Consider the following 26,449-nt stretch of genomic DNA (forward strand, 5'->3'; position numbering starts at 1 on the left):
CACCTGGGGAGAAGGGAGAGTGGAGTTACCATCACTGCGCAGGAGAGGAGAGCGGAGAGTAGTAAAGGAGGAATGAACTGGAATGCAATTTTGAAGCGGGAAGCCGGAGGAAGCCGTGGAGATTACGGCCTCATCAATCACAAGGTAGGAGAAGTTCCCGCTTCCCGCAACTAACTTAGAGCTGGCACTGCATCTGGACTTCCCCCCGAGAGAGACAGCTAGGAAAAGCCAGAAGGGGCCAGTACCCCATGAAAATAACAGTCCCCGAAAAGAGGTTACAAGAGGGGGTGCGTGCAGCGCAGCAATAAGGAGGTGGCCAGCATAGGGACATAAGATCCCCAAATTACATAGGGGCAAGACTGGGGACATCTGCAATACAGCTCATATTACGAAGTGGGTGTCCACCCCTCCCCCAACTTTCAGCAGGGTGGCCGGCATCCGCGGGAGTGCTGAGCCACCTGAGGGAGGAGGTGCAGCCACTGAGAGGCAAAACTGGAGCGGGACCCGCTCCATAATACGCGGAGAGGACGTACCAAGTGAGGACTACAGAGGGAACCACAAGGCTCTGAGAGGAGCACCAGACACACCGTGCTCACGGGGCACCCCCACACAGGCACAACGTCACAGGAGACCTGCTAACTCCGGTGGTGGGTGAGGACACACTGGGAGACTTTGGAAGCCCCTGAAACTTAATAAGGGTGCTGTCCCACCTCCCCTTTAACTCCTCTCTAAACCCCTTGAAAACAGCCCTGGTAGGAGGCAAAGCCCCAGGCGAACACAGCCAGCCCTTGTTGCAGCACAGGAGCAACCAGCAAGAGGGAAGGCGGAGGGAAGGTGACTCATGGACGACAGGACCCGCACCCTTGGCAGCTGTGTACATACGGATCCCCCTACCCAGCACCAGCCGTGTGCGCTGAGAACGAGCGGCCAGTGAGCCTGGGCCGAGGGGTCCCCTATGGACATCAACAGCTACAAGGTACGTGCGACATACAGCATATATCCACCAATCCTGAACTGCCACTAGATTGCGTTGCGCCCCAGATCCTGCAGGTACGGTGCGAGGGGGCACAACAGTGCTAAGGAGCGAGGAAAACAGCAGGGCCTTGTTGGGGGTGGGGGAGCGTGGGCTTTTGACGGGGGGCTCCTGCTCCCTCAACCCCAAAATAAGATTTATACAGGCTCCCACCCGACGCAGCCTAGACATTCTAACGGGCACTGAACTACTGTTGCATTAGCCCACCTATACACCTAGCGACACGCACAGCAGCACACCTACCTGCAAAAACCTCCAAGCAAGGTGCAGAGTCTGCAGCAACATCACTCTGCACATCTGTCAACAGCGGAGCAGCGTGCTCCTTTGCATAATCTCCCAAGCAATATACAGTGTCAGCAGCACCATTACCCTGGAGCTTCCACCAATAGAGTAAACCAGTGCGGCCTTGAGGTACCTCTGGGGCCCCGAGAGCGTGACAAGAGACAACAAGAACTGTAAAGAAGCACAATCAGCCTTGGAGCTCCAGGAGGCAAAGGAGGCATGCACATTGGTCAAGAAGATAGCTCTGCTGTCTCTGAGTGGCACTGACTGCCCCCAAAGGAGCAGCTCAGATGCCAGGGGAAGGCCCAGACAGTCAAAGTCGAGAACACAGGCTAAAACCCAGGTGGGCCGACTTGAAAAGTGCTGGGGTCAGAGACGACGAACGGAGAGTTATTCACCTCCCCCTCCCTTGGAACGACCCAACCAGGCTGTGGCATCACTACCAAACACTATGGCGTCAGACAAGGAGGAACTCCTAAATTGTCTGAAGGGGATGGATGCCAGACTCACAAATACGTTCCACAACCAACTGGAACAGATGAAGGAGGAACTGAAATCTTCCCTCCAGGAGGTAAAACGAGAAATGGGGGACCTAGGAGGGAGAATAGAAATCGTCAAAAATGGCTTATCAAATGTAGCAGAAGAATCTAACCAGAACAGCGCCCTGCTAGACCAGCTGGCTAACACAACAACCAACTTGGAATTACAGGCAGAGGACCTTGAAAACTGTTCAAGAAGAACATCAGGGTCAAAGGCATAACTGAAACAATCCAGGATCGTGACCACAAAGACACTATGCAACAATGTTTCAGTAGCATGCTCCCAGGCACGCAGTCAGACCAAACTGGGTTTGATTGGATACACAGAGTTGGACCAAAATGGAACAACCCTGGAGCAAGGCCTAGAGATAGCAGTAACGTCCTACTGCCAGAAGGAAGACATCCTGAGAGCACCAAGATCCCACAATGATCTCACAATCAACGGCTCTCACATTCAACTATACCAAGACATAGCGTTGATTACTCGCTGCAAGAGAAGAATGATGCAGCCAATTACAAAGGTACTCCAAGCAAAGCAGATAAGAAACAGGTGGACGCATCCATTCGGCCTCTCCTTTACATGGGAGGGCAAGCAGCAGAAAATCACTACCCGCGAGGAGGGCTGTTCAATCCTACAGCTAGAGGAAGACCAGTCCACCAGACACTGCATGTAAACCGTGGTAATAGTCAATCGAGAAAAAGTGAAAGTCAAAGAACACAGGGAAATCCAAGGTTCCGCAACCGAGCCAGGAATAACCAGCGACGGAAAAACACTAGGAGAAGCAACTAACAAGAGAATGTACAACCTTAGAACAATGATGGAGGACTACAACACACCGAAACATACAAAACCTGCATGGAGGAAAAAGAACACATCTGGGAAGTGGGAAGGAAGAGTTGGAGGGTTGATGGAAGAGCAAAGGAACCAAGAGGCACATCGACAGAACAAGCCAGAGACCCAGGGAACGGAAAAGGTAAATGTGAGAGTCACTGGAGCGCCTCACTCCCAGCTCGAAACTGCGCAACTTCCCCTACACAAAAATGGCTGAGTCAAAGGTAACGTCTCTGAATGTACAGGGCCTGAACTCGCCAATAATACGTTGGGTGATACTAGACAGGCTGAAAACATTGCAGACGGCGATTGGGCTCCTACACGAGAGACACCTCCTCCCTAAAGACAAGAAGAAAATGGCCAATTGTGCCTTCCCACAACAATTTTTTGCCTCAAGTGGGGAAAAAAAAAAGGGGAGTAGCAATTCTAATTGGGAGGGCTCTAGACTTCCAAAAACTACAAATCCGTAAAGACAAAGAAGGCAGGTACTTGGGGCTCAAAGGGTTGATAAAGGGGAAATTGTACACAGTCCCATCTATTTACGCTCCCAATAGTCGCCAAGGTGTGTTCATAACGGATCTGCTGGGCAAAAAGGGCAGCTGGTGCGAGGGCCAACTGATAGTAGGTAGGGATTTCAATTGTCATGAAACCAATGCTGGACAAAACACTCCCCCCACAACAACTGATCAGAAAAACCGACAAGCCCTGGGTCGCTTCTTCAGAGAATTAGGGGTAATTGAAACTTGGCGATTCTTCCAAGGAGACAGGAGAGAGTACACCCACTACCCAGCGGTCCACCTTGGACACACCAGGTTAGACATGATCTTAGTATCCACAACATTAGTCCCGCAAATAACGAAAGTAGAAATAGGAGTGGAATATCACTCAGATCACGCGCCAGAGTTGGTCGGTATAGAATGGGGTGGAAAGGAGCAGAGCAAAACCACCCTGGAGGTTAAATGAAATCCTCCTGAAGGACATAGTGCTAAGGGCCCAGATGGAGGCTACCATCAACAACTACTTCAAAGAAAACGACAATGGGGAAACAGACTGGTGGATAATATGGGATGCTGGAAAGGCAGTGATCAGGGGAGAACTCATGTCACTGGCAGCGGCATACCACAGAGAAAGAGCATTGGTGACAAACCAACTAGAAAAAGAGGTGAAAGCTGCCGAAGCACAACAAAAAGCTTGAGAAAGCAAAAAACCCAGAACTATATAGCACAACTAAACAACGTTCATGGAAAACCCCACACGGCGGAGCTCGACAAAAAAGAAATAATGAAGCGATTTCATGAGGAACTCTTAAGTAGCAAGAATCCTGACCCAGAACGCCAACTCACCTACATCAACACTCTCCCGCTGCCACAGATTGCTGAACAGGACAGAACTAATCTTGGGAACCCAATTACGGCACAAGAGATCAGCGATGCCATTTCAGCACCACCAGCGAATAAGAGTCCATTAACAGAAGGCCTTGGCAAAGGCTATTACAAGACGGCCCTTTGACAAAGCTATATAATACAAATCAGAGAAGAGGGGAAGGTCACGCTTGATATGGGTAGGTCTATAACTATACTGCCCCTGAAGCCAGGTAAAGATCTCCACAACTGTGCAAGATATCGTCCCATAGCATTGCTGAACACAGACGCAAAAAATCTATATGAAAATCCTAGCAACTCGCCTAATGAAAATGCTGCTCAACATAATACACGATGACCAAGCGGGTTTCATCACTGACCAGCACACACAAGCTAACGTCAGAAGGGCAGTAGACTTCATAGATGCGGGGCGATGAACACAACAGACGTTTGCAGTGGCAGCTCTGGATGCTACCCGGGCCTTTGATAGCATGGACTGGTGCTATCTGAAACTGATCTTGGAGCGCTTCCGCTGTGGCCCAGAATTCACCAAGATGGTGCTCGCCAATTACGAACACCCATCGACAAGTTTCAGGATCAACGGACAGAGCACAGAGTTCGTGAAGATCAGAAGGGGTACGCGACATAGCTGTCAGCTCTTCCCTCTGATTTTCACGATGGCAATTTAGACATGCACAATGCAATTCCGACAAGACATTAGCATCAGAGGAGTGAGGATTGGTCAGGAAACCCACAAAATAGCGCTGTACGCGGACAGCATTGTGCTCTTCATGGGAGACACAAAATACGATTCCCAGAGCGATGGCCCAACTGGAGGAATTCAGACAGATCTCGGGGTTCTCCATATTTTCCAAATCAAAAGCCATGAACATAACAGCAAGGAGAGAAGTGACTGAGACATTGGAGATGACATTCCCGATGGGCTGGGTGGGGGGAAAAACTGGAATACTTCAAGGGATGGTCCTTAATAGAGAACCACACAAACTATATCAAGCAAACATAGTCTCACTGTGAAAGCAGCTACAGGAAGACAAGCTCAGAAGGCAATCTCAGGAGCTGTCATGGTTTGCCTGCATCACAGCTGTCAAAATGACTATCCTCCCTCATCTCCTTTATGTAATAAGTTCATTACCGTTTCCCATACCGCCAGCCAAGATCCGAGAGTTGCAAAACGCGATATTAAAATTTATATGGCACAGTAAGAAACCTAGGATCCAGAAACGAATCCTAATGCGCCCCCCACTACTGGGCGGCCTGGGAGTTCCAGAAATGGACAGATACATCTTAGCAGCACAACTAGCACCAATGTTGAGGTAGGCAAAACCAGAGAACCATATAGAATCAAACAATCAGCCTTATTAGCCCCACTAATAACTCTGTTGATCCTGAGAAAAGAAAACCGAGAGAGCAGGGGTGTGCCATTAGAAATGACGAAATGGTCACTGCAAAGCTGGGACAAAGCCCGGAAAAAGAAACACATCCCGAGCAGAATGGGCCCACATGTGCCACTGATGCACAACCCAGATTTCACACCTGGTCTTCAACAAAAGTATTGGGCGGGATGGTCAGGGTCCATTACTCTTCACAAACTGTCAGCAGAAATTCAATATAGGAGAAAATGAGCGCTATAGATATGCACAAATAAGGCACTGTATAACCCAAGCAATGGTGAAGAGAGCGGGCACGAGAATGCCATCAGGCCTAGAACCGGCTCTGCCGGAAAACAACATGGCGAAGGGGGTCACTAGACTCTACAGACTGCTCTCCAACGATCAACTGACCGACATTCTCACATAGAAAATGAACTGGGAAAAAGACATGCAAGAGCCACTAACAGAGGAGGAATGGGACCAAATATGGGCACGTGCACACGGCACCTCCAGATGCACAATAAAGGAATCGGCTTACAAACTATGCCTCAGATGGTATACGTTCCTGAACCGCATTAATAAAATCACAAAGTCATACTCACCAAACTGCTGGAGGAACTGCAGTGAGAAGGGAGACCTATTCCATATGTGGTGGACTTTCCCCAAAGCCGTGGCCTATTGGAAGGAAATACTAAACCACATAAAGGACATTTCTGGGGTTGAACTGCTGAGATCTCCAAAAACAATTCTCTTAGGAGTCCCAATAGAAGGTAAATACGCAATGTCAGGAACGACAGCCATGCTCATTACTCACTTGTTATCCGCAGCAAGAATGACCCCTGCACAAAACTGGAAAAACAGAGGGCCCGACCTCAGCATGGTGGTGGATCAAGGTCTGGGGATTAATGGCTATGGAGAAGATGTGATCTCAGCACCAGAAAATATCTAAAATTCTTAACTATCTGGAACCCATTCCATGAACAGGTGCAGGACAGAGAAGCCCAATTCTTCAAACCCTGTCTACTCTGGAACACACATGTCATCTGAGACCATCCAGATGTAAAGACGCCGGAACTCAAGTGTGAGGAAAAGATCCTAAATCTACTCAACTCCATAGTGTAAAGTAGAGGTTAAAGTTGTGCGGGGGAGAGGCTGGTAAGGGGGGGGGGAATGGAAGGAAGGAGCGAGCGGGGGAATTAAAAACTGAAAATCTTTGAAGGCCAAGCGAACTTCTACAAACTAAAGGGTAGGAACACAAGTAAGGCACAGAGCCTAAATAATAATTGTTGGCAAATGTTAAGCTGTATTTACCTGTATGTCTTCGATCCAAAAATAAACTTGGTTTAAAAAAAGAAAAAAGTGTGGATTCCTCAAATTGCCTCACAAAGGTCGGAGCATCGTTCCCTTGGCCTTAAAGGGGTGCAGCGGCTGCAAGATGGTGAAAACTATTGCACAGGCAGTGAAAGAAAGGGCATTGTGGCTGGGGGAAATAGGATGGGCAGTCCAATGGTGCTGCACTCTTGAATTTGCAGAATTTTTGGCCTCTTAAGTAGGGGCAGATCTCTGCCTAAGCGCACTGGAAAAAGTTATGCCTCAGATAAATAATGAAAACAAAATGTGTTAGAGAACTTTAATTGTCCCCATGAGGATATCTCAGTGGACCTCAGAGTTTTATCACTTAAGTGACAGGTAAAATGACCACAAGGTGGGTAGACTGCTAACAAGGATATTGTAACAAACATTTTATAAAAAGAAGCCCAGTACAAATCAGGGATTCCTAGTCAGAAATGCAAAAAAATATGCAGAGCTAGCTAATCTCCACTGCTTGAGAAAATTGACCCTTTTGTTCAACAAACTCCCAGGAATGTCGTCCTATGGAGGAGGTCCAAGATCAAGCCCACACCTCAGTATGGGCGACAAAGGCCTGAACTTAAGAGAGGCGATATGGGGAATCCATACAATCAAACGTATGTAGATACTGCACCCTATATCTCATCTCCTCACTCCCACAAAATAAAAATACCAATACCTCTAGCTCACCATGCCAATCTCTTCCAACTATACCAAAATAAAAAGAATTGCCTCACGTTTCTTAATTTGATCACAGAGAAGTAGGGAACAGATGGAGCCCACACCAAGCATCATTAGGACGCAATATATAGGCACAAGCCTGTGCTCTTCTCTGTTCTCATTACAGGAGAATGACACAGCAGCCGAACAGTCTTCTGCTCGTCTATCCTTTCACTGCATGGGTGGCTAAAAGAATTGGGAGCATCAGATTTCAAAAGGCAGACATCAGAAGTGGGATATCACCTCTCATAGTTAAGATGTCCGAGCATTGCATGGAGAAAATGTGTGAACCAGTGGGAATTTATAAATATTGGTGAGTGCTTCTAATATTTCAACTGCTGCTTCTTACATTCAGATACCAGAGTCAAACAACAAAGTATTACTGCATTTATATGATACCTTCTATTACAATTTTATTTTACCTGATTGCCTTGTAACCTTGGGCCAAGATTAGTGTAGATCTCTTTCAGAAGATCAATTGCCCGGCTGGCAATGTCGTCACTTCCCTGAATGACCACCTAGATCATATTAAAGAATGAATGTAGTAAACGTATGACATTAAGTTTAAATACCAAAACAGAAGTACAGAAACATTGCTTAAAGTAATCAAATCTCAACGCTCCACTTTATCCAAGTGACACAAAGACAACACACTGAATATCAAAATACATAACACTGATTCATCTTATGCACCTTTTAGGTCACTAAATGATCAAGTCTACTCAGATTACCATGTGGAAGCAGCAGACGAAGCAACATGAAAATTACAATTCTTTTACCATTAAGGAATTACATTACAATGCATCTTTAGCACACTGGTGGCTTGACAAAGAGGAATTCATTTGATAAATAGTAAGCACTCAAAGTGTATTTTGTAAATAATCCTTCAGATATTAGATCATTTAGGCAACAAAACACTTTCTGGGCACTGCAGAGCAATACGAATTGTGTTTGTCATTCACCGAGTGATAATATTGGTGAGAAAACGAGCCCCCTGCAAATAAGTTACAGGATGTTTGTGTCAGAACTTGACTACGAGCCCACCAACTAAAGTGAATGGTTCGCTTTATAGCTTCACCACTTCTAAATCAAGGGAACAAGCATCAGATACACAGGACAGTCTGGATACAAGTGTGTCAAGTTGTGCAGAATGAGACTATTCCGCAACTCAAATGGCGCTTTTAATAAAAAATAAATAAAATCAATAAAATGAATACCATTATAAAAAATAATAGATAGTAGTTCCACTCCGGATAGCATGATGTGATATTTTGTTTTTACTTTTTTTAAGCATCATTTCTTCTTTCATGTTGCACCATGTGGAGTACCACCTTCTCCCTATTCTACAAATAAGTGGCCTTAGAGGTTGGTGGGTGTGTATTAGGGTCACTCTTCACTACGACATGGTTATTGAACTGCTGATGTACGATTGACTGAAAGGTCTCTTATCTCAGGAGGTTTGAGCTCATTGACATACTGAAATACTAAAATCTACTCTGCTTTTTAGAGTAAGAAAACAGATTTATGGATATCTCCACTGAAGTGGTTTGTTAGTAAAATTTGAAACATTGTGTTGGAAGTATTCGCGGCTGGATTGCAGACATTATGAACACAAAACCACAATTAACTACTCCGTAGATTGCCCAAACCAGATATATGGGATACATTACTCACCGTAATCTTATTTCTAATGCTTATATCTGCTTAGTTTCACATGCTACGCAGAGTATTAAATCATTTTTTTTCAAAACTCAAAAAGGGACGTCAACTGGGCGTGACAGTAATACTATCCCTAGTGTGACCTCCACTGCACCTCATGGTCCTTCACGTGTCTAGGTCCCTCAGATTGTTTTGTTTCAAACATGAGGTTGCATGAAGTATAGCACAAGTACAGATGTAATAAAGCAGATCGAGATAAAGCAAAGAGATAAAGCAAAGAGATAAAGCAAGAAAGACATCCATGCACCTTCGACTCCAGGAGGGGACGAAGGGTGTGAGCATGTCAATCTAAGCAGATGCAAGCATCAGAAATATGATTACAGTGATTAATGTATCCCTTCTGATGCTTGTGGATCTGCTTAGATCACATGCTATGCATAGACAAATGAGCCGTATCTGGAGAAGGAGGTGGATTGTGAAAAGGTACAGAGGCAAATAGATGCTTTAAAACCACTAGTTCCACCAGTGTATCCGCTTTAGAATGCTTGTCATTTGCAGAAACGCTGAGTAAAGGTACGAATGAAACAATGTTGCTACCTTGCAAATAGTATCTAGAGGAACGTTTGCAATTAATGCTAAAGGCATACTCGGGATGGTTATGGCAACGCGTTTTATTGGACACATTTTTAAATGGTCATTGGCTGCTATACGTTTCTTAAAAGATGTTTTAGCGCCATCAATAAGAATGGCAAGTGAGGATAATAACCTCAGCTGCAATCCCAGGAACATTTTTTTATTGAGCTATTAAGCAATTTTAATGAATTGTTAAACTTGTTTTTATTATGCTGGTGATGTGAAGTTCTTTGAAATGTGGCGGTATGTGAAGGCTAAATTGATGTCAAAATGTTTTAACATGCTTCTTTTACTCTGATGTTTTAACCTGTTTTATGTGAAAAGTTCCTTGTGAACTATAACACAATACAAAAATAAATAAGATAAATGCTAAAGTAGCTCCTGAACCTCTGATAGAGTGAGATCCTGCTGTGAAAGGCAGTGTCTTTTTTGATCGAGAATAGCAAAGTTGTACACACTTAACTATCCATTTGGAGATTGCGTTTTTTTGAAACTGGATTGCCTTCTCTGCCAGGTGCTATGGAGACAAAAAGCTGATCTGTTTTTCTTATTCACATAGTACATAACTGCCCTTCTTACACCTAGTGAATGAAGGCTGAGTTAGATGGATTTTTCAAAAAAAGTGGGTAGTTCAATGGACTAGATCACATGGAACTTGGATAGGAATTTAGGTGAAAACCTAGGATGTGTTCCAAGTACTACCTTGTCCTTGTGGATAATAAAGAAAGGGTCTTGTACTAACAAAGCAGGACTACTCAGGGGGGTCCACCTCTGGGTACGTTTCCCACGTATCCACCCTCCTGGGCGATGACACAGTCAAGACAGTGTCTGGAGGGATGCTCTCGGAGTCAGACCCCACCAGCTCCACATCTTCCTAATCTCGACTCGGGGGGTTGCATCTAGGCGAAGTAATAGGCGGCAGAACATGTGGCGACTTCATTGGCTGGCCCTTGCGAGGGACACCAGTCTCAGACAGCCGGCAGGGAAGGGTTGGGACTTTCCCGCTCCAAGGGCTCCTCCGGGGTTTGGGGCACCAGAAGCCGTGCATCCAACTGACCGAGGAGGGACTGCAGTGTAGACAGTACCTGCATGGAAAGTAGGGAGTGCGAGTTGACCAACGGGTACTGCGGCGAAACCGCCAAAAGGAAGCCCGACGTGGATGGAACCGCATGCTGCAGGATCAACAGTGATGGGTCCAGGAACTGCTGGCACTCCTCCTCTGGACTCAAAGACAAATCGTAGGTTTTGGGATCCTGCTGGAGGATCTCCATCGGGAGAAAAGGACCAAAGCTGGCACTAGACTGCCACGGAACCTCCCTGGATGGCAACGGATCACTCTTGGTCCCCAGTGGTACTGCAGCACTCAAAGGTCCCACACTCGATGAAACCACTGTCGTCACGCCATCGTCGACGTCATGGTTCCCGGCAAGGCAGTGGCCCCGGCCGTTATCAAGGTGGCTGCAGGGATCGGTGGCTTCAACAGTGGTCGGTGAAGAGAACCGCTTGGAAGCGGAGCGGGAATGGTGCTTTGAAGATTCCTTCTCTGACGGCGAATGTCGCCTGTCCGTCGACGAGGATGAAAATAACCGACTGCTCATTGTCCGCAGACGGATCCACAGATTTCTCCAGCCGGCCACTCGAATTCTTCGACTTCTCAGGCCGTGGCACCAGCGTGTCTGAAGCGGGGCCACTCAACCCCAAGCCTGCAGCACCGCTCTGACCGCCTGAAGCCCTTTCTGCGCCGGGGTGTGGTTTCTTGGGCACTGGCTCGGAAGACTGCACCCTCTGGCACAGAGGCAACCTCTTTGCTGCAGCCTTGCCACTGCGGACCGTACCAACCTCCTATCCCTGATAGGCCCCTTCGTTCAACCAGCAAACGAGCTGCCGGTTACGGTCTTTGAGCGTCTGCTGGGAGAATCCCTGCCAAATCTCGCAGTTCTCAGCCGATTGGTTGGGGTACAGGAAATACAGACAGTCTGCATGCCTGTCCCCTTCATAGACGTTCTTTAGACCACAGGGCTCGAATGGCGGGAACAACAACTTCTTCTGGCCCACAGCTGACATGATGGGCTCGGAAAACACCGAAGCATTGAAGCCATGGAACTCAAACAAAAGACAATTACTCAAGAGAGAACACAAGGTAATCCCAAAATCTGAAGGGAAGCCGCAGGGACGGGGATATTTATACAGGAGGTCTTATTGGTGTAACCTAAAGCGCCCAAAAAGGACGCTGATAGGACACGAGTGTCCAAGTTTTCCATAGGAAAACAGCTATATTAAAAAGGTACCGAAGCTTCCTAGCCTGACGGGAAATATTCAAGGCATGTGAATCCATCAAAGATCCAATGCTGGAGAAATGAAAGCATGCATCTTTCATATCCAATGTTGCCATGAAGTCCCCTTGTTTAGTAGGGGGATTACTTCCTGCAACGTAGCCAAGCAAAACTTGTGGCTTAACATGTGTTATCGCTGCTCGCAGGTCTACGACTGGGTGCATCGTTCGATCTTTCTTCGGCACAAGGAAGTACGTTGAAAAGATACCGTTGTTTACCTGGGTTGCTGGGACAATTTCTATGGCGTCTTTCTCCAGCAGAGCCTTGACGACCTCTAGCATTATGCACTGTTCTTCTTGTGTTTAATTTTGTCTTGGCGGGTGGTTGGGTGGTCTTTGCATAAGCTCTATACAGTACCCGTCCTCTACGGTGGATAGTACCCACTTCTATCATGCGTGGGTAAATTGAGAAATGCAACCTCATACTGGAGTGGCATGGGAGGGGACCTAGAGCGGGGCGTCACTGTTTTGGTGGGGTGGAGCCTCTGGCTGAAGAGGCCCTACCTCTGCTTCTAGACCTTTTGTAGCCCCTTTGACAGTTCAGAGAGGAGGGTTGTGCCTGTGAAGAACCCTATGACGACGATTGGCCACCTTCATTACAATTGGAGGAGCCTTGTGAGTTTTGCCCACGAAACCATCCTGTGTTAAAAGCGCCTCTTTACACAAAGTAATAGTTTGATAGTTGGCCAAGGGATTTTAGGGAATCATACTCCTCCTTTGCACTTTTGAGGGAGTCATCAACTTCTTTACCAAACACAGCATTAGGCTCAATAGGCATGTTAAGCAAGCTGGCTTGTGTTTCACGCTTGAAGCCTGACTGTCTTAACCAGGCATGGAGCTTAATTAAAGTGCCTTTTGTGATTATCAGCCTGCATTATCTGCGGCATCCAGGTTATTTAGGATGCAGTTGTTTACCTTCAGACACCATGTTTAGGAATTGTGATTTAAACGGCTCTGGGACTGTTTCAATTTGCTGTAGTACTTGGTCCCGCTTATGGTAATTGTAGGTAGCCAAAATGGTAGTATTATTGGCAATTCCTGCCTGGTAAGCAGCCGAGGAAGCCAATTTCATGCCCAGTGTGTACATTTTCTTGCTCTCCTTATCAGAAGGTGCCTCTGCAGAGGCTAGCGGTGTGCCCTTCCCCTCTTCCTTGTGGTCGTAACAAGTGAGTTGGGTTTTATATGAGCCCTGATGTATAGGGGGCTAGAGGGGGCAGGTGTGAGCATTTTTTCAATGCAGGGGTTTACTTGCCCTCTAAGGTTAGGAGTGTGTAAGGAAGGCTGAATGCGTCTTTGGGTGGATTGTAGTAGCGGAATTAACTGTATTATGGATTTCTTGTCCCCAAGAATGTCCTCCACAAAGTCCTTATCCGCCTGGGCCTCCTGTGTGTCAATTATAAAATGTCTGCAGCCTTGAGAAAGAGCTCATTGTACAGTAGTTGGTTATCTACTGTGGAGTCAGTCACTGGCTTATCCTGATGGTCCGGTGATTGGATGACAGACGTCGATATACTGGTCAGGATCAAATTGGTCCCCTTTTTCCCCTTCCGACCCAGGATCTGGAGAACCTGAGGTGTCTATAAAATATAAATCCTGAGGTGTGTCCTTTGTGGTGCTGGGCTGTAAACGTGGTATTTTTGCAGCTGGTTGATCCTTAGCTGCTTACCCTTGAGAGGGCCCTTTAAGGCTAGTAAGTGCATCAGGGGGACAGTAAAAAAAACACAAAGCAGAACATTCTCTGCATTACCCCGTCAAATACCCTGGAGTCCATTGTAGGAACTAGGAAACACTGAGGGGAACAGGGGTGTCCTGTAGATGAATAGAATCTTGTCCAATGTTGCCATGTAACCCGCTTGTTTTAGCATGGAGATTCCTTTCTGTAACTTAGTCATCCTGATTTTTTTAGGCTTGTCCTACGTGTTTGCAGGGCGCTGGTCCAGAAAAGGGGACATTGTTCGATCTTTCGTTGGAATAAGGAAGTACACTGAATAAATACCACAATATTTCTCTAGATATGCCACCAGCTCTATTGCTTTTTCCAGTATTGTCTGGAGCTCCTCCAGTGGGATTAGAAAAGGTTCTGCAGACAGTTTTCTTGCACGTGGCGGCATGGTGATACGATTAACTCTATTGACTACCCTTTTGCCACAGTCACGAGCACCCAGCAGTCCGACGTTATTCACCCCATTGCTGGCTGAAAAGTTATGCGACCCCCGACTGGGGATGCATGGGAGGGAACATGCACCGGAACGTCATTTGTAGGAAGGGGCCGCTGCGCCTCTAGAATCTGCACCCTTGCCTCACCCTTTTGCACAGCAAAACCCCCTCAGCTGATAGGATTGATAGAAGGACGACTGTTTGGGGACTGTAAAAAGAGGAGCCAGGCACCTCAAATCCTGGTTGCCTGGATCTGTTGAAGCCATGGTACGAAAAGAATGCTGTGTTTTGAAGACACCCCTTTGTTCATATGGCTTATTTAAAATCTGTCCCAATTTAATTTTTGTCTTGTGTTCTTTTTGCGGTTTCAAGTTGCTCACCAACAGCCATAACGAACAAGACTGCATCTTCAATTGTCATGTTGATTATTGCTGCTTGAGTATTGGGTTTAAACCAGGAATCACAGAGCCACGACTATCTTTTTAGTAGGGCTCACTCAGCAATGACTCTTCTTAAAGCGTCAGCTGAGTCCAAAACATTTACACTTATGTTTTGCCCACTTGCTACCCTTCTCCCTGCTGTAGAGAGTCTGAGAAGATGGGACTTAACAAGTTCAGGCACTGAGTCCAGATGTTTGAGCAGCTCATCCCATTGACTATTGTTATAACTTGCAGGCAGTGTGGTATGGTTTGCAATTCTAGTTATGTTGACCCCGGAGATAGTTATGAGTTTGCTTCATGTGTATAAGCGTTTGCAGTCTTTGTTAGGTGGTTCTTCTGAAACAGTGTGGAACACCAGCTGTCTTTTTGGTAGTGGTGACTACAAGGGACCCAGGTTTCACATGCCCCCTGATGTATAAAGGGTCTCAACTTGAGTGCTTGAATATTCTTTCTACTCTCGGGTTGTAGGTGTCATGCCGCCGAGTTCCTGGTGTCTGTGGAGCCGCTGGCGGCGACAAGGATCTTAGTCCTGTTCCCCCAGCCGCGAACAGCCACGCCCCCTTTCCCTGGTTTCACTTTCTTTCTGTTTGCATTGGCTGGAGCGTTCCACGACCCGGAGTTTTAACCAGCTCTTTCCGGGTCGCAGACACGTCGCAACGCTTCCGGTTTTCGTCCCATTAGCACTGCTTGCTGGCTGTTACTACTCTCTGTACTTCTTCGCCCTTTTCCCCGGTTGGGTCCTTGCACCCAGTCCGGCCCCCTTTCCTTGCTTCCCCGCTCTTCTGCTGCTTGCTACGCTTTTCTCGCTTCCTTGCTAACTCTGTTCCCCGCCTTCTTTGCCCTCCTTCCAACTTGAGCTTACCCTCCCCCTTCCCATCTTCGCTCTTACCGCTTTCCTTCCTCTCGGCTGTGTTTCTGCTCGTTCGTTAAACAGCCTTTCTGCTTCCTTCTTTCTTCTTTCTCTGCGCTACTTCTCCTGTGTACCTGACCCCTGTTTGTCCATTGGATTGCTCTCGCCAACCATTGTGGACACTGTGCTGTATTCTTCCCGTGTACCAGACCTCAGCCTGTATTCTGGATTGCTTCTCGTCTGCTGTTTCGATACCTCTGCCTTATTGATCTTCCGTGTACCATTTCCCCGGACCGCTTACTGGACTGCCTGTTTTCATGCGGGGTACACTTCCACGTGATACCTCCAGACCCTATCGACCAGCCAACACCCTGCAAGGATTCCTGGTTCCACTCCTCTGAAGATCACTGTGATATCACAGGGGTTTTTTGTGCCTACGGGCTTTTTCCCCTCCTGGTCGTTCCCGGGGGAGTGGCCCCTTGGTCTCCCTTTTGGGGGGCACGGTGGCTTCCTCCCGGGGTCGTCCCGATCTACATAAAAAAAAGGTGCGATCACGAAGAAAGGAAAAGAAGGGCTCTTGGAAGGAAGAAGGTGGTGAGGAGTCGGGGGAGATCTCGGAATCTACATTGTCAGGCGAAGATATCACCGAACCCCGTGACAGTAGGCCCTAGTAGGTGTAGAAAGAGATGGGCTAATCCTCTTTTTGATAGACTCTAGCAGGGGTATGGGCAGGCCGACTGTTTTCTTTTCATTAAGAAGGTCTTCCACGAAATCTGAACCATCAATCACTGTTTCTTCAGTGTGGATGTGAAAACTGAGCAGCCCTTCTAAGTAAGTTGTTATACCACAACTGATCATCAATAGAAGATGTGTGTCCACTGTTACGTGCTGCAATAGCAGCGGTCTCAATGAGTGACATCCAGATCATCCTGGTCATCTTTGTAAAATTTGTCAGGGTACTGAAGAGGGTTGTCCTGGTCTATATACCATATGTCCTAATCTGCTTGATTATTTCCGTAATGTGAGACATGGTAGGCATGCATAGATGTGTGTGTGGATGTATGAGAGAGTGACGGAGGGTGGCGTAGTTGACCTGTCTCTAAGTGTGGAGATATTGTCAGGTCTAATGTTTTTTGTTGAATTGGCTACTTGTTGATAAAATCGGCAAAATAAGAAACTGCGTCCATTGTGTCCTCAAATCCTTCTTTTGTCCAGTTCCCTGTTTTAGGTGTTTCTGCTAATGGGAAAACAATCGGGGTCTTCTCTTGGTCTTCTGCTCTCATGTAGAGATTGGGATAGAGGGGAATCGGCCTCTTCATACTGGTGTACATCTATAGAGGTAGCAGGAGTGTGAGGTTTATGGCCATGTGACTTAGTGGTTTTTCCATCGAAAAAGTACTTTTTTGTGACTGACGTTATGATGCCTCTGAATCATCCATTGAGTGTTTCTTACACATGCCTGTAGCCGCCGATTCTTATTATTTATTTATTATTAACTTTTATATAGAGCTTTATACCAAAGCGCCTTACATTAAACAGGAATACATGAGAAGCAAAAGAAAATACATGATTCAAATGAACTAGAACAACATGAAGAACAATTTGCTGAGTTTGATTGGGTAGAAACCTGGAGTGTGGAGGGATGGGGAGGGAAAGGAGAAGGGCAATTAGGGGGAGGATTGAAGGTGAGATTTTAAGGAGGAGCTAAAGGAGGAGTTGGAGGAGATGGAATGGATGTGGAGAGGTAAGGAGTTCCAGTGAAGTGGGGCGAGAAGCATAAAGGAGCGAAAGCGTGAAGAAGCACAAGGGGGGGGAGAGAGAACAGAGAAAAGATAGAGGTCAGCGGAGCAGAGAGGGCGAGGGGGGGGAGAAGAAAGAGTAGGTAAGAAAGGTAGGGAGGAGCAAAATCGTGAAGTGATTAAAAGATGAGGCAGAGAAAACTGAATTTAAGTTGAGTGAAAGGAGAGCCAGCCAAGTGAGGAGAGTGAAGAGGGGATGAAGTCGAAAGGAGTGAGGGAGCAGAGAGTGCGGATGGCGGAGTGGTAGAGGAATTTGAGAGGGGCAAGATGAGAGGCTGGGAGACCAAATAGGAGGGATGAGCAGTAGAAGAGCCAAGAGAAGGTAAGGAAGGAAATTTAAAGTTTGGAGGTGTGGAAGGTGAGAGAGGAACAGATTTTACAGATGTTGTGAAGATGGAAGCGGCAGGAACGAGAGGTGTGAGATATGGTGGGTTAAGGAGAGGTTGGTATCAAAATGGAGGCCAAGATTGCGGGCAGAGATAGAGAAAGAAGATGGAAGGATGGGGGGATGGGAGGAAGAGTCTTGGCAGGGAAGAAAAAGATTTCAGTTTTGTCAGAGTTTAAAGTGAGAAAGCGGGAGGACAGCCATATTTTGATAGCTGTGAGACAGGAGGAGATTTTAAGGTGAATGTCAGGGGTGAAGGAGGAGAAAGAGGAAGAGTTGGGTGTCATCGGACTAGAAGTGATGAGAGATGCCGAAAGAAGAGATGAGTGGGGCAAAGAGAAGTATAGAGTGAAAAGAGGAGGAGACCAAGTACTGAGCCTTGTGGAACACCGAATTCTAGAGAGTGAGTAGGGGAAGAGCCGCCGCCCCAGGAGACGGCGAAGGAGCTATTGGAGAGGTAGGAGGAGAACGCTATTGCGGAATAGTAGCATGCATTTTCGGCGGTCAGTGTGCTGTGATGTGCTTCTGCTGGCGTGCAGCCCTCTTTCGATGGTTCCGTCGAAGAGCGGCTTGGGATTATGTGTTTGGGCATGTGTGCGTGTGAAACCTTTTCACCAGAGGCTTTCCCTATTGCAGCACGCTGTGTCTGCCTTTTGGGAATGGGGACTGACAGGAGTTACCTGGTGATGTCTTCGGGCTCTGAACAAGAGCCTTCGCTGCCATAGCACATGCCGCCCACCGCTTCATTCAATGCTCTTATACGATTTTGGGCCTAAAAACTTGACTGAATGTACAACAGGTCTCTTGGTGATCTCGAGGAAGACAGTGGTTACACAGTGTCCCTCCACATATATTTCCCTGTTGCAGTTAGGACAGAATTTAAATGGTGTATCTAAATATTAAGGGCAGCAATACAGAAGCAGTAAATGTAGGAAATGGAGATTTGCTTCATTCTTTATAAAAAAAGAAATCCGCCCACCCCTCCTCCCACTCTAACTACCAGTAGGCCGAAGCCGGTCGTCGGAACGATCGTCTGTTTCGGGTGTCGAGTTGGTCTTCTGTCTAGATGTTTCGTGGATTTAACCGTCGAAATTTTGATACAAGTTTTAATAACTCAGAATGTAGCGTAGCAAGGGAACTCTGCAAGAACACATATAACCATGATGGCGTAAAGAAATAATCTGAGCGACCTAGACGCCTGAGGGATCGTGGGTACAGTCAACGTCACACTAGGGATAAGATTGCAAACACGGGCAGTTGACATCCCGTTTCGAACCTCGAAAAAATGTTTTATATATATATATTTCAGTGTTTCCATTTTATGTTTAACAATTATGTCACCCTGAATTCTGCATTTGTATTAATATAAAAAAAACTTTATTAACTATCGTGCCATCAGATACAATGAATAAAAGAATTTCGAGCACTGCATGGTCATAACATTTATCTGAATTCGGACAAAGTAAAAACACACAGAACTATCTCAATTCAACCAGTTGGGATCCTGGTATGAAGGGGTCTATCTGACTCCAATATCTATTCCTGCTTGGAAGAGCAATAGTACTGGGAGTGTGACCCTTCTTTACAAATAAAAAAACACAAAGGTGAGGAGAAAGCAAACAAAGTTTGAAACAATAGAACACTGCTGTAATAAATCGCAACCATTTTATATCACCTACATCACTGGTGATAAGCTGGTTAATTTTATATTCCTATTAAATGATGAGTTATTTATATAGCGCTGTCGCCAAAGTGCTTTAGAGAGGACATTTACATAAATGATTACCAACTTCGGTTTGGTGATATTGTATCAACCTAAGACGGATGAAAGGCTGCGTTGTCCTTGCTGGGATTCAAACCTGCATGTTACACACAGACCGCAGGAGCGAGCGCTCACCCCGCTGAGCTCTCTTACTGGCTTATCTTACCTATTATTAACCAATATCCATTACAAATCCACCATCTAACCTCTGCGAACCTACAAATTAAAAGACGAGATCTCATTTATTCCAATACAGATATATTCCCTCTATAAAACCGGTCCATTGACCCATTACTAACTTTTGCAAAATATTAAATAAACCAATCATAGATATGCCAAATTATCTAAGACTATTGGGGTAGTAGCAGTATGGGTATACTATTCCTCTCCGTCATGCAATACCGGTGATAGCCATCTACTCATCAACGGGCCAAGTTCCCATTTCCAGTATAGGACAATTTTTTAAAGCTGGAAATGTGAGAATCACGCACTTTAAATATTTAAGTTCAAGAGTGGAATGCCATCACCAAATGGCCAAAAGGTTGTCGTAGTGGGTAATGAGCACTTAAAGGCAAATCTATTTTCTTTTACGCAGCTGACTGCACTTTCAGACACGGACAAAACATATGCCCAATGGATCCTACGGTCGGGAATGAGCGCCACCTATGGGTGAGTTTCTAACTCCCAGAGCATGCAGACATCTCCGAGTATAGTAAGGGCAGAGCAAAATTTTGAATTGTACCACTTTTTTTTGGGACTAGACCTCAAATTACAATTAAGTTTCCCTCAGCTATTGAATTTTCTACACCTTTGACCCATACACGAGCCAGTGCAGATGACCCATGCTGGAGAACAACAGTTACAGTTAAGTAACTTGTTCCTTCTCCAGCACGGGGTCTGGCATGGATTCACATGCTCATGAATACGATTATACACAACATAAAAACAACCACGGGAGGTGTCAAGGCTCAACAGAGGTACAACCACCTACCCCTGGAACAGACTCAAACAAACAGGTTGCGTAGCACCGCTTGGCTAACTCTGGACTGCTCCCTGGAATCCCTGTGAATCCAGTAGAGCTCTGAAGGTGTGTGAAGACTTCCACTTAGCAGCCCTGCATATATCCAGCAGGCGAACCTCAGAGAAATGCTTTCATAGCAGCGATGGATCTGGTGCAATGGGCTCTTGGCCAGCCTGGAAGCGGTCTGTTGGCCAGACGATGAATGTGCATGATGCACCCAGAGAGCCACCCGGCTATAGAAGTCTCTGAGACAGCCTTCCCATGATTCACAGGTCCAAAGCTCACAAAGAGTTGTGACGTCTTCCAAAAAATTCCTTGTGTGGGCCACATAGAACTTCAAGGCACGAGCAACGTCCAGCATATGCAGTGACATTTGTGAGAAACCTGAGGGCTTTCTCACTTTTGGACCCCCAGGGATTCTTTGTTCAGGTGGCCAGGTCACCGCCTTTGGAACCAGACACTGGGGGTGGACCAGTGCGGGAGGATCCCCCGAGCAAGGGTTGCTTGAAGACAGTTGGAGGAATGCCCTCAGGAGAGAGGCAGTATTCCTCCCTTTGTAAAGCCCTATACCAGACACTTCTCCCACCTTTATAGGTTATGAACACAGTCCCGTTTCACCCTCCCCAATGCCAACAGGTACTAACAATTAAAGGGAGGCATAGGAGAAGAAATATATCAATATCCGACATCCCAGAGTCACTATGGGACATTATCATCTAAAACCCATTCGCCTACAACCATACATCTGCCCCCTTCAACCTGACACACACTTACAGAAGTTTCCCTCTATCAATAAGAAAAACTACAACTCCCATACTTCCTCCCCATTGCCTTCTGTGACCATTGACACTGGGACGAAGGAGAAATAGAGCTATGAAGATTGCCCATAGGAACCAATGTATCATGGAATCCTACGGGCAGTCTCCATCTTGCCCCATTAACGAGAACAGGCAGATTCAGGCCTCCCTTTTAAATCCCCCCACACCCGACTCCAATTAACACTTCCTGTCAGTATAAAAGGTGGAGCAATGAGACACACTTAAGCGAGCTGGGGATGCAGTGTGGACCTGAGGAGCTAAAGAGCAGAGGAGAGTGTTTAAAGCACCCTGGAGAGTCTGGAAGGGAGCTGAGGGCCAAGACGCTGATTTGAAGGGCTGCAGCAGGGCTGAGGAGCTGCACCTTTCAAGAGCCAGAGGGGGCAGATTATATCCTGCCGACTGTTCACAGGAGTACTAGTTTCCCCTGGGCATGTGAAGGGAGGCCCAGGAGCCAGAAGGGCAGGAGGGAAGACCCTGACATCGACCCAGAAAGCTCCAAAGAAGTTGTTCGCCAGCCCTCCACTAACCAGGTGAGTCTCATGGCAAGAGAGGAAATCGCGGTGAGCGTGTGTTTGGCTGGCCCGGGAACCTGCACAATTAATCTGAGACGGAAAGCAGGAAATAAAAAGGCCCATGAAAAACATTATGGGACTTGAAGTTCTTTTTGAAATGAAGTCAAATTGAACTGTAAAATTAACAGAGTGGTCCAGCGGAAAATGAAAGAACGCCTATTCAAAAAACTAAGCACTGTGTTTAGACTCTAGCCCGAACGAGGGAAGCCTAAAGGAATTCAGATCTGATAACCTTTTGTGAATGGAATGGGTGCAAGGCCGAATGAGGGAGACCCAGAAATTGTGTTTAAAAAGAGACATTCTTTTGTTAAAGCCAAGGCTGACAAGAGCCTGAGAAGATTGTGTAAACTGTTGAATCTTGTCAAATATTTGAACTGGGTAAATGCCTCGGAGTATCATAAGGCATAGTAGATACCAAAGAATAAAGCTAGGACAAGGGAACCCCCAAGAAAGTAAAAAGTGAAACTTATCAGAGTCTGAACGAGAGGGGATTGATAGTCTGAGCACGAACTAGCAAGACCAATTGTCTGCATTTTGGAAAAGGGCTCTGAGCCCGATCGAGGGAGACCAGTTGTGAACTTGAGTGTGAAAACTGACAAAGGAAAGGAACTTTGTTGTTTTGTTTGTTACATCAGGCCCTCTGCAATAAGACACTCATTGGGAAAGAGAATTTGGAGGAAGGCCCCGATGCCTATGTTTAGAACTGTTAGCTCGTGACCAAGAAGCCAGAGTGTGTGAAAAGCATGCAGGTGCTGCCTTGCCCTGGGCTTAAAATATGGGACAAGGAGGCCAACTGCTCAAACATCCTGACATATTTCTTAAACACTTTTCTTTTGCATACATCAGTGTCCCACACCCTTTTGTACTTGGAAGTAAGGATTGGCAATAGGTTTCTTAGCATGGGCCCTATCATTTTGACAGTAACTTGACTAGGACAGTGTCATCATTTCATGGTCGTAGCTTGCTCTCATCTTTAGATTTAGATAGGTGTTCAACCAACCCATTTGAAGTTCAATAAACACCCTTGAACTGTGACCACTTGTGTCGGTCTTCACTGTTTAAATCCATGCCTTCCCTTACATCTTTCAGCAGCGCAAGATGGATTCGGGAAGAAGACTGGAAGCACCAAGGGTTTGTTAAGGTGAAATTCAGATGGAACCTTCGGCATAAAGGTGGGGTGGGTCCGAAGCATCATCCTTGCAGCAAGAAAAAGACAGGTATGGGTGTTTGCAGGAGAGTGCCTGAATCTCCACGACCCATCTGGCCACCAGGAACGCCGTCTTCCAGTTAGAAACTTCAGTGGAGCCTGATGTAATGGTTCATAGGGAGGCCCGAGAGTAAGAACGACATTGAGCTCCCACGCTGGGGCAGGAGCCTTCACTGGCAGAAAGTCCTGAAGAGGCCTCTCAGAAATTCTTTGACAAGCCTGTGACGGGCCTGTGAGACCACAGAGAGTGTCTGCCTGGTGAAAGTGTACCTGGAAATGGCCGCCAGGTGCACCTTGATGGAGACGTGTGCCAATCCGGCCTTGGCCAAAGACAACAGGTACGGCAATAGCTGAGGGGCCGAAACTCGTAGAGGTATAATCTTCTGCAACACACAGTTATGTGTTTCCTTTTGTGACCGTAACACGATAGTTTAGAGGACGCTCTAGCCTTGGCCAGGACCTTCCTGCATTGCAGAGGAATGTCAATGTCTGAACTCTAGGGCTACAGGAGCCAAGCCATTAGTTTCAGAGACACTGGGTTGTGATGTAATATCCTCCCTTCTTCTTCGGAAAGGAGGTCAGGAAGGGGAGGCAGCCGGACAGACGGTGCCATCGCCATGCAGAGAAGCTCTGGGTAGCATATCTGGCACGGCCACACAGGCCGATCAGTATCATCCTGCTGTGGCAGCATTTGGGAGGGTTGATCACACAAAGCAATAGAGGTATTGGAGGGAACGCGTACAGGAACAAGTACTTCCATGTGAACGAAAAGGCATCTGCCAGGCTCCCCAGTTAGGGAATATTGCTGGCGAATGCTTGGCACATCGAGTTTGCTGCTGTCGCTAAGAGGTTGATCTGGAGTCAACCCGAAATCGTGAACAGACGGGACGTTTGCGCCTGGAGCTCCCGCTTGTAGCAGGATCGCAGCTCCCAGCAGAGGGAATCTGCAAGAGTGTTCTTGATGCCCGCCAGATTAAATCGGACAAGAAAGATGTCCTGAAGAATGTCCCAGTGCCACAGGGATTGTGCCTCCATGGGGGGAGCGGGGGAGCAGGACCCGCCCTGCTTCCAAATATAGAACATGGTGGTGGTGTTGTCTGTGAAGATCCTCACCACCCGTCCCCACGGAAGAGATAGGAACGACTTGAGAGCCCAAAACACGACCCGCAGCTCCAGAACATTGATGTGCAGATCCTTCTCCACTGGACGCCCGAGGCCTCAGGCATGGGACTGTCTGGTGTGAGCCCCCATTCAGCCAGCGAGGTGTCCGTGGTGACCAAAGCCTGCAGAGGGGTAACCTGAAATGGGGACCCTTGATTGAAATGCTGGCACGCCCCCCACCAATGAACAGCATGTCTGAAGTCCTGGATGAGGACAATTTTGTCTGTCGACATGCCTGTAACCTGGAGCCACCTGGCATGCAGGAACTCGTGTAGAGGTCTTACCTGCAGCCTGCAGAACAGGATCAGGTGAACACATTATCCTCTGTTTTACATACAAATGGGACAAGGTGATCCTCACTATAACAAGGCCATGAGTATAAGCAATACACATGGTCAAGCAGCTCTGATGGTGGGCCAAGACACCTAGCATCATTCTGTGCAGGGCCATAAAGGTTCTGGGACACCAACACAACAACTGACTATTCGTGAGGAACACACAACACTTTTCCCTGTATTTCAAGGAAGATTCCTGCGGATCAATACAATCTTCCTGTGCTGAATCACAAGCAGCCACATGTTCCACCTGCAAACAGATGACCACAGATGCAGGTGAAAACCTTTCCAACTGAGAGGTTTCCAGAGCACTCTCAAATCTGGAGAACAGAGATGCTGAAGGAAACAGCAAGACAGTAAAGCAGCACTGAGCAAGGAAGCAGGGCCTACTTACTGAAAATAGAACGATATATCCCCCCGCAGCTCCCCGAGAGTGAAATTAGCAGTATGTCCATTAGTGGGAAGAGCAGTAGATGACTTAGGATTCAGAGGGGCACCATATCCCTTTGGAGTACACTGAGGCAATGAATCCCTAGAACAGAAAGGAGGCCACACACTATGTGCATAGTTAGATTAGAAATAATCGCTGGAAAATCTATCCCTGTGAAGGTGAATCAGCAAAGAAGTTACTGGGTGTTATACTGAGGATCCTTTTGAGAATAGAGAACTTTGAGGAGACCAATTAACCCACTAGCGAGGGAACTCCAACACTTTATAAATTTGACCCACACAGATGCTTTTAGATTACGTCTTTCCAGGAAAGGAACTCTCAGATTAGTTGGATATGAACCCATAGTCTTTTTTCCCCAAACACTTACTCATTTTCAATATGACACGTTTTAAACTGTACCTGAAATAAGTCAAGTGTTTTGTTGGTCTGCTAAACAACCCTGCTCTCCTCGCCCCATCTCCTTTGCTCCCAACCTCCCCCCGCCATCACCCAATGCTCGCAACCTTGGAGTCCTCTTTGATGGCAAACAAACTAGACTATTTCCTCACTGCAGCAAGGATCAACACTACAAATATATGGAAGATATGCCTGAACCTGAAATACCATTTGTCAAATCGCATCTCCAACTCAACTTTCAGTAGACTACAATTACAGGCTTCTAATAAATATCCCTTTCTATTGTTGCTTCCTTCAATAATGCATTCAACTATGCAACATACACCCTAAACTACCTACCAAGATCTGCTCTAATCTATACGACCATCACCACATCTGTTGGTTGTATAAAGAATCACTCCCTTTTCAATTATCTGCTCCTAGCCTTTTAATGTATCCATTGCCTAGTCCATAATTCTTTGCTGAATCAATTGTTCTACTCTCCCACTCAGACGCTCCACTCTTTCATCATTAAATTACTGGCTCACGTCACTACAATGGGTTAATACAGAACTCAAAGCCACAGTAAGTTTATTTTCCAAATCATAGAAAACTTGTTACGGTACGACAGCATGCACAGCTTCTCCTGGCCCATCTTAAGCAGGAGACCTATGTTGTACTCCCTCTCACTCCCACAAAGGCTTGACATTCTTGGTGGCAAACAGTAACTCGCAATCACTTGAGTAGGCTATACGCTGCCCTTCTTTCTAGGCTATTGTAGGGCCTTAATAACCCTTTTTTGGACTCATCAACAAGTCACGTTGCTGCTCCTAAACCAGTTCAATACCTGGCACCACCACCCTTTGGAGTACTCTATTGGTGGCGAAATGAGGCTTCATACTCTTTGGCAATTGTGGATGGACCACAGGGTTATCATGTTTCCCCCCTTTCAGGCTATCTTGGCACCTACCAGACAACCACTGA

At 46.6% G+C, this 26,449-nt stretch overlaps 1 protein-coding gene across 3 annotated transcripts in view; it reads right to left on the bottom strand.

Moving 5' to 3' along the window:
* Positions 1-26,449, bottom strand: part of USP9X (ubiquitin specific peptidase 9 X-linked) — a 2,614,063-nt gene that overhangs the window by 1,523,791 nt on the left and 1,063,823 nt on the right. For all 3 annotated transcript variants that reach the window (XM_069636534.1, XM_069636533.1, XM_069636535.1), the window contains exon 17: positions 7,931-8,026. In XM_069636534.1, the coding sequence (XP_069492635.1) occupies positions 7,931-8,026 (96 nt within the window). The remainder of the gene's footprint in view (positions 1-7,930; positions 8,027-26,449) is intronic.

The sequence above is a fragment of the Ambystoma mexicanum genome, chromosome 7p, assembly GCF_040938575.1.
Source record: "Ambystoma mexicanum isolate Mex_15411 chromosome 7p, UKY_AmexF1_1, whole genome shotgun sequence".
Lineage (NCBI taxonomy): Eukaryota > Metazoa > Chordata > Amphibia > Caudata > Ambystomatidae > Ambystoma > Ambystoma mexicanum.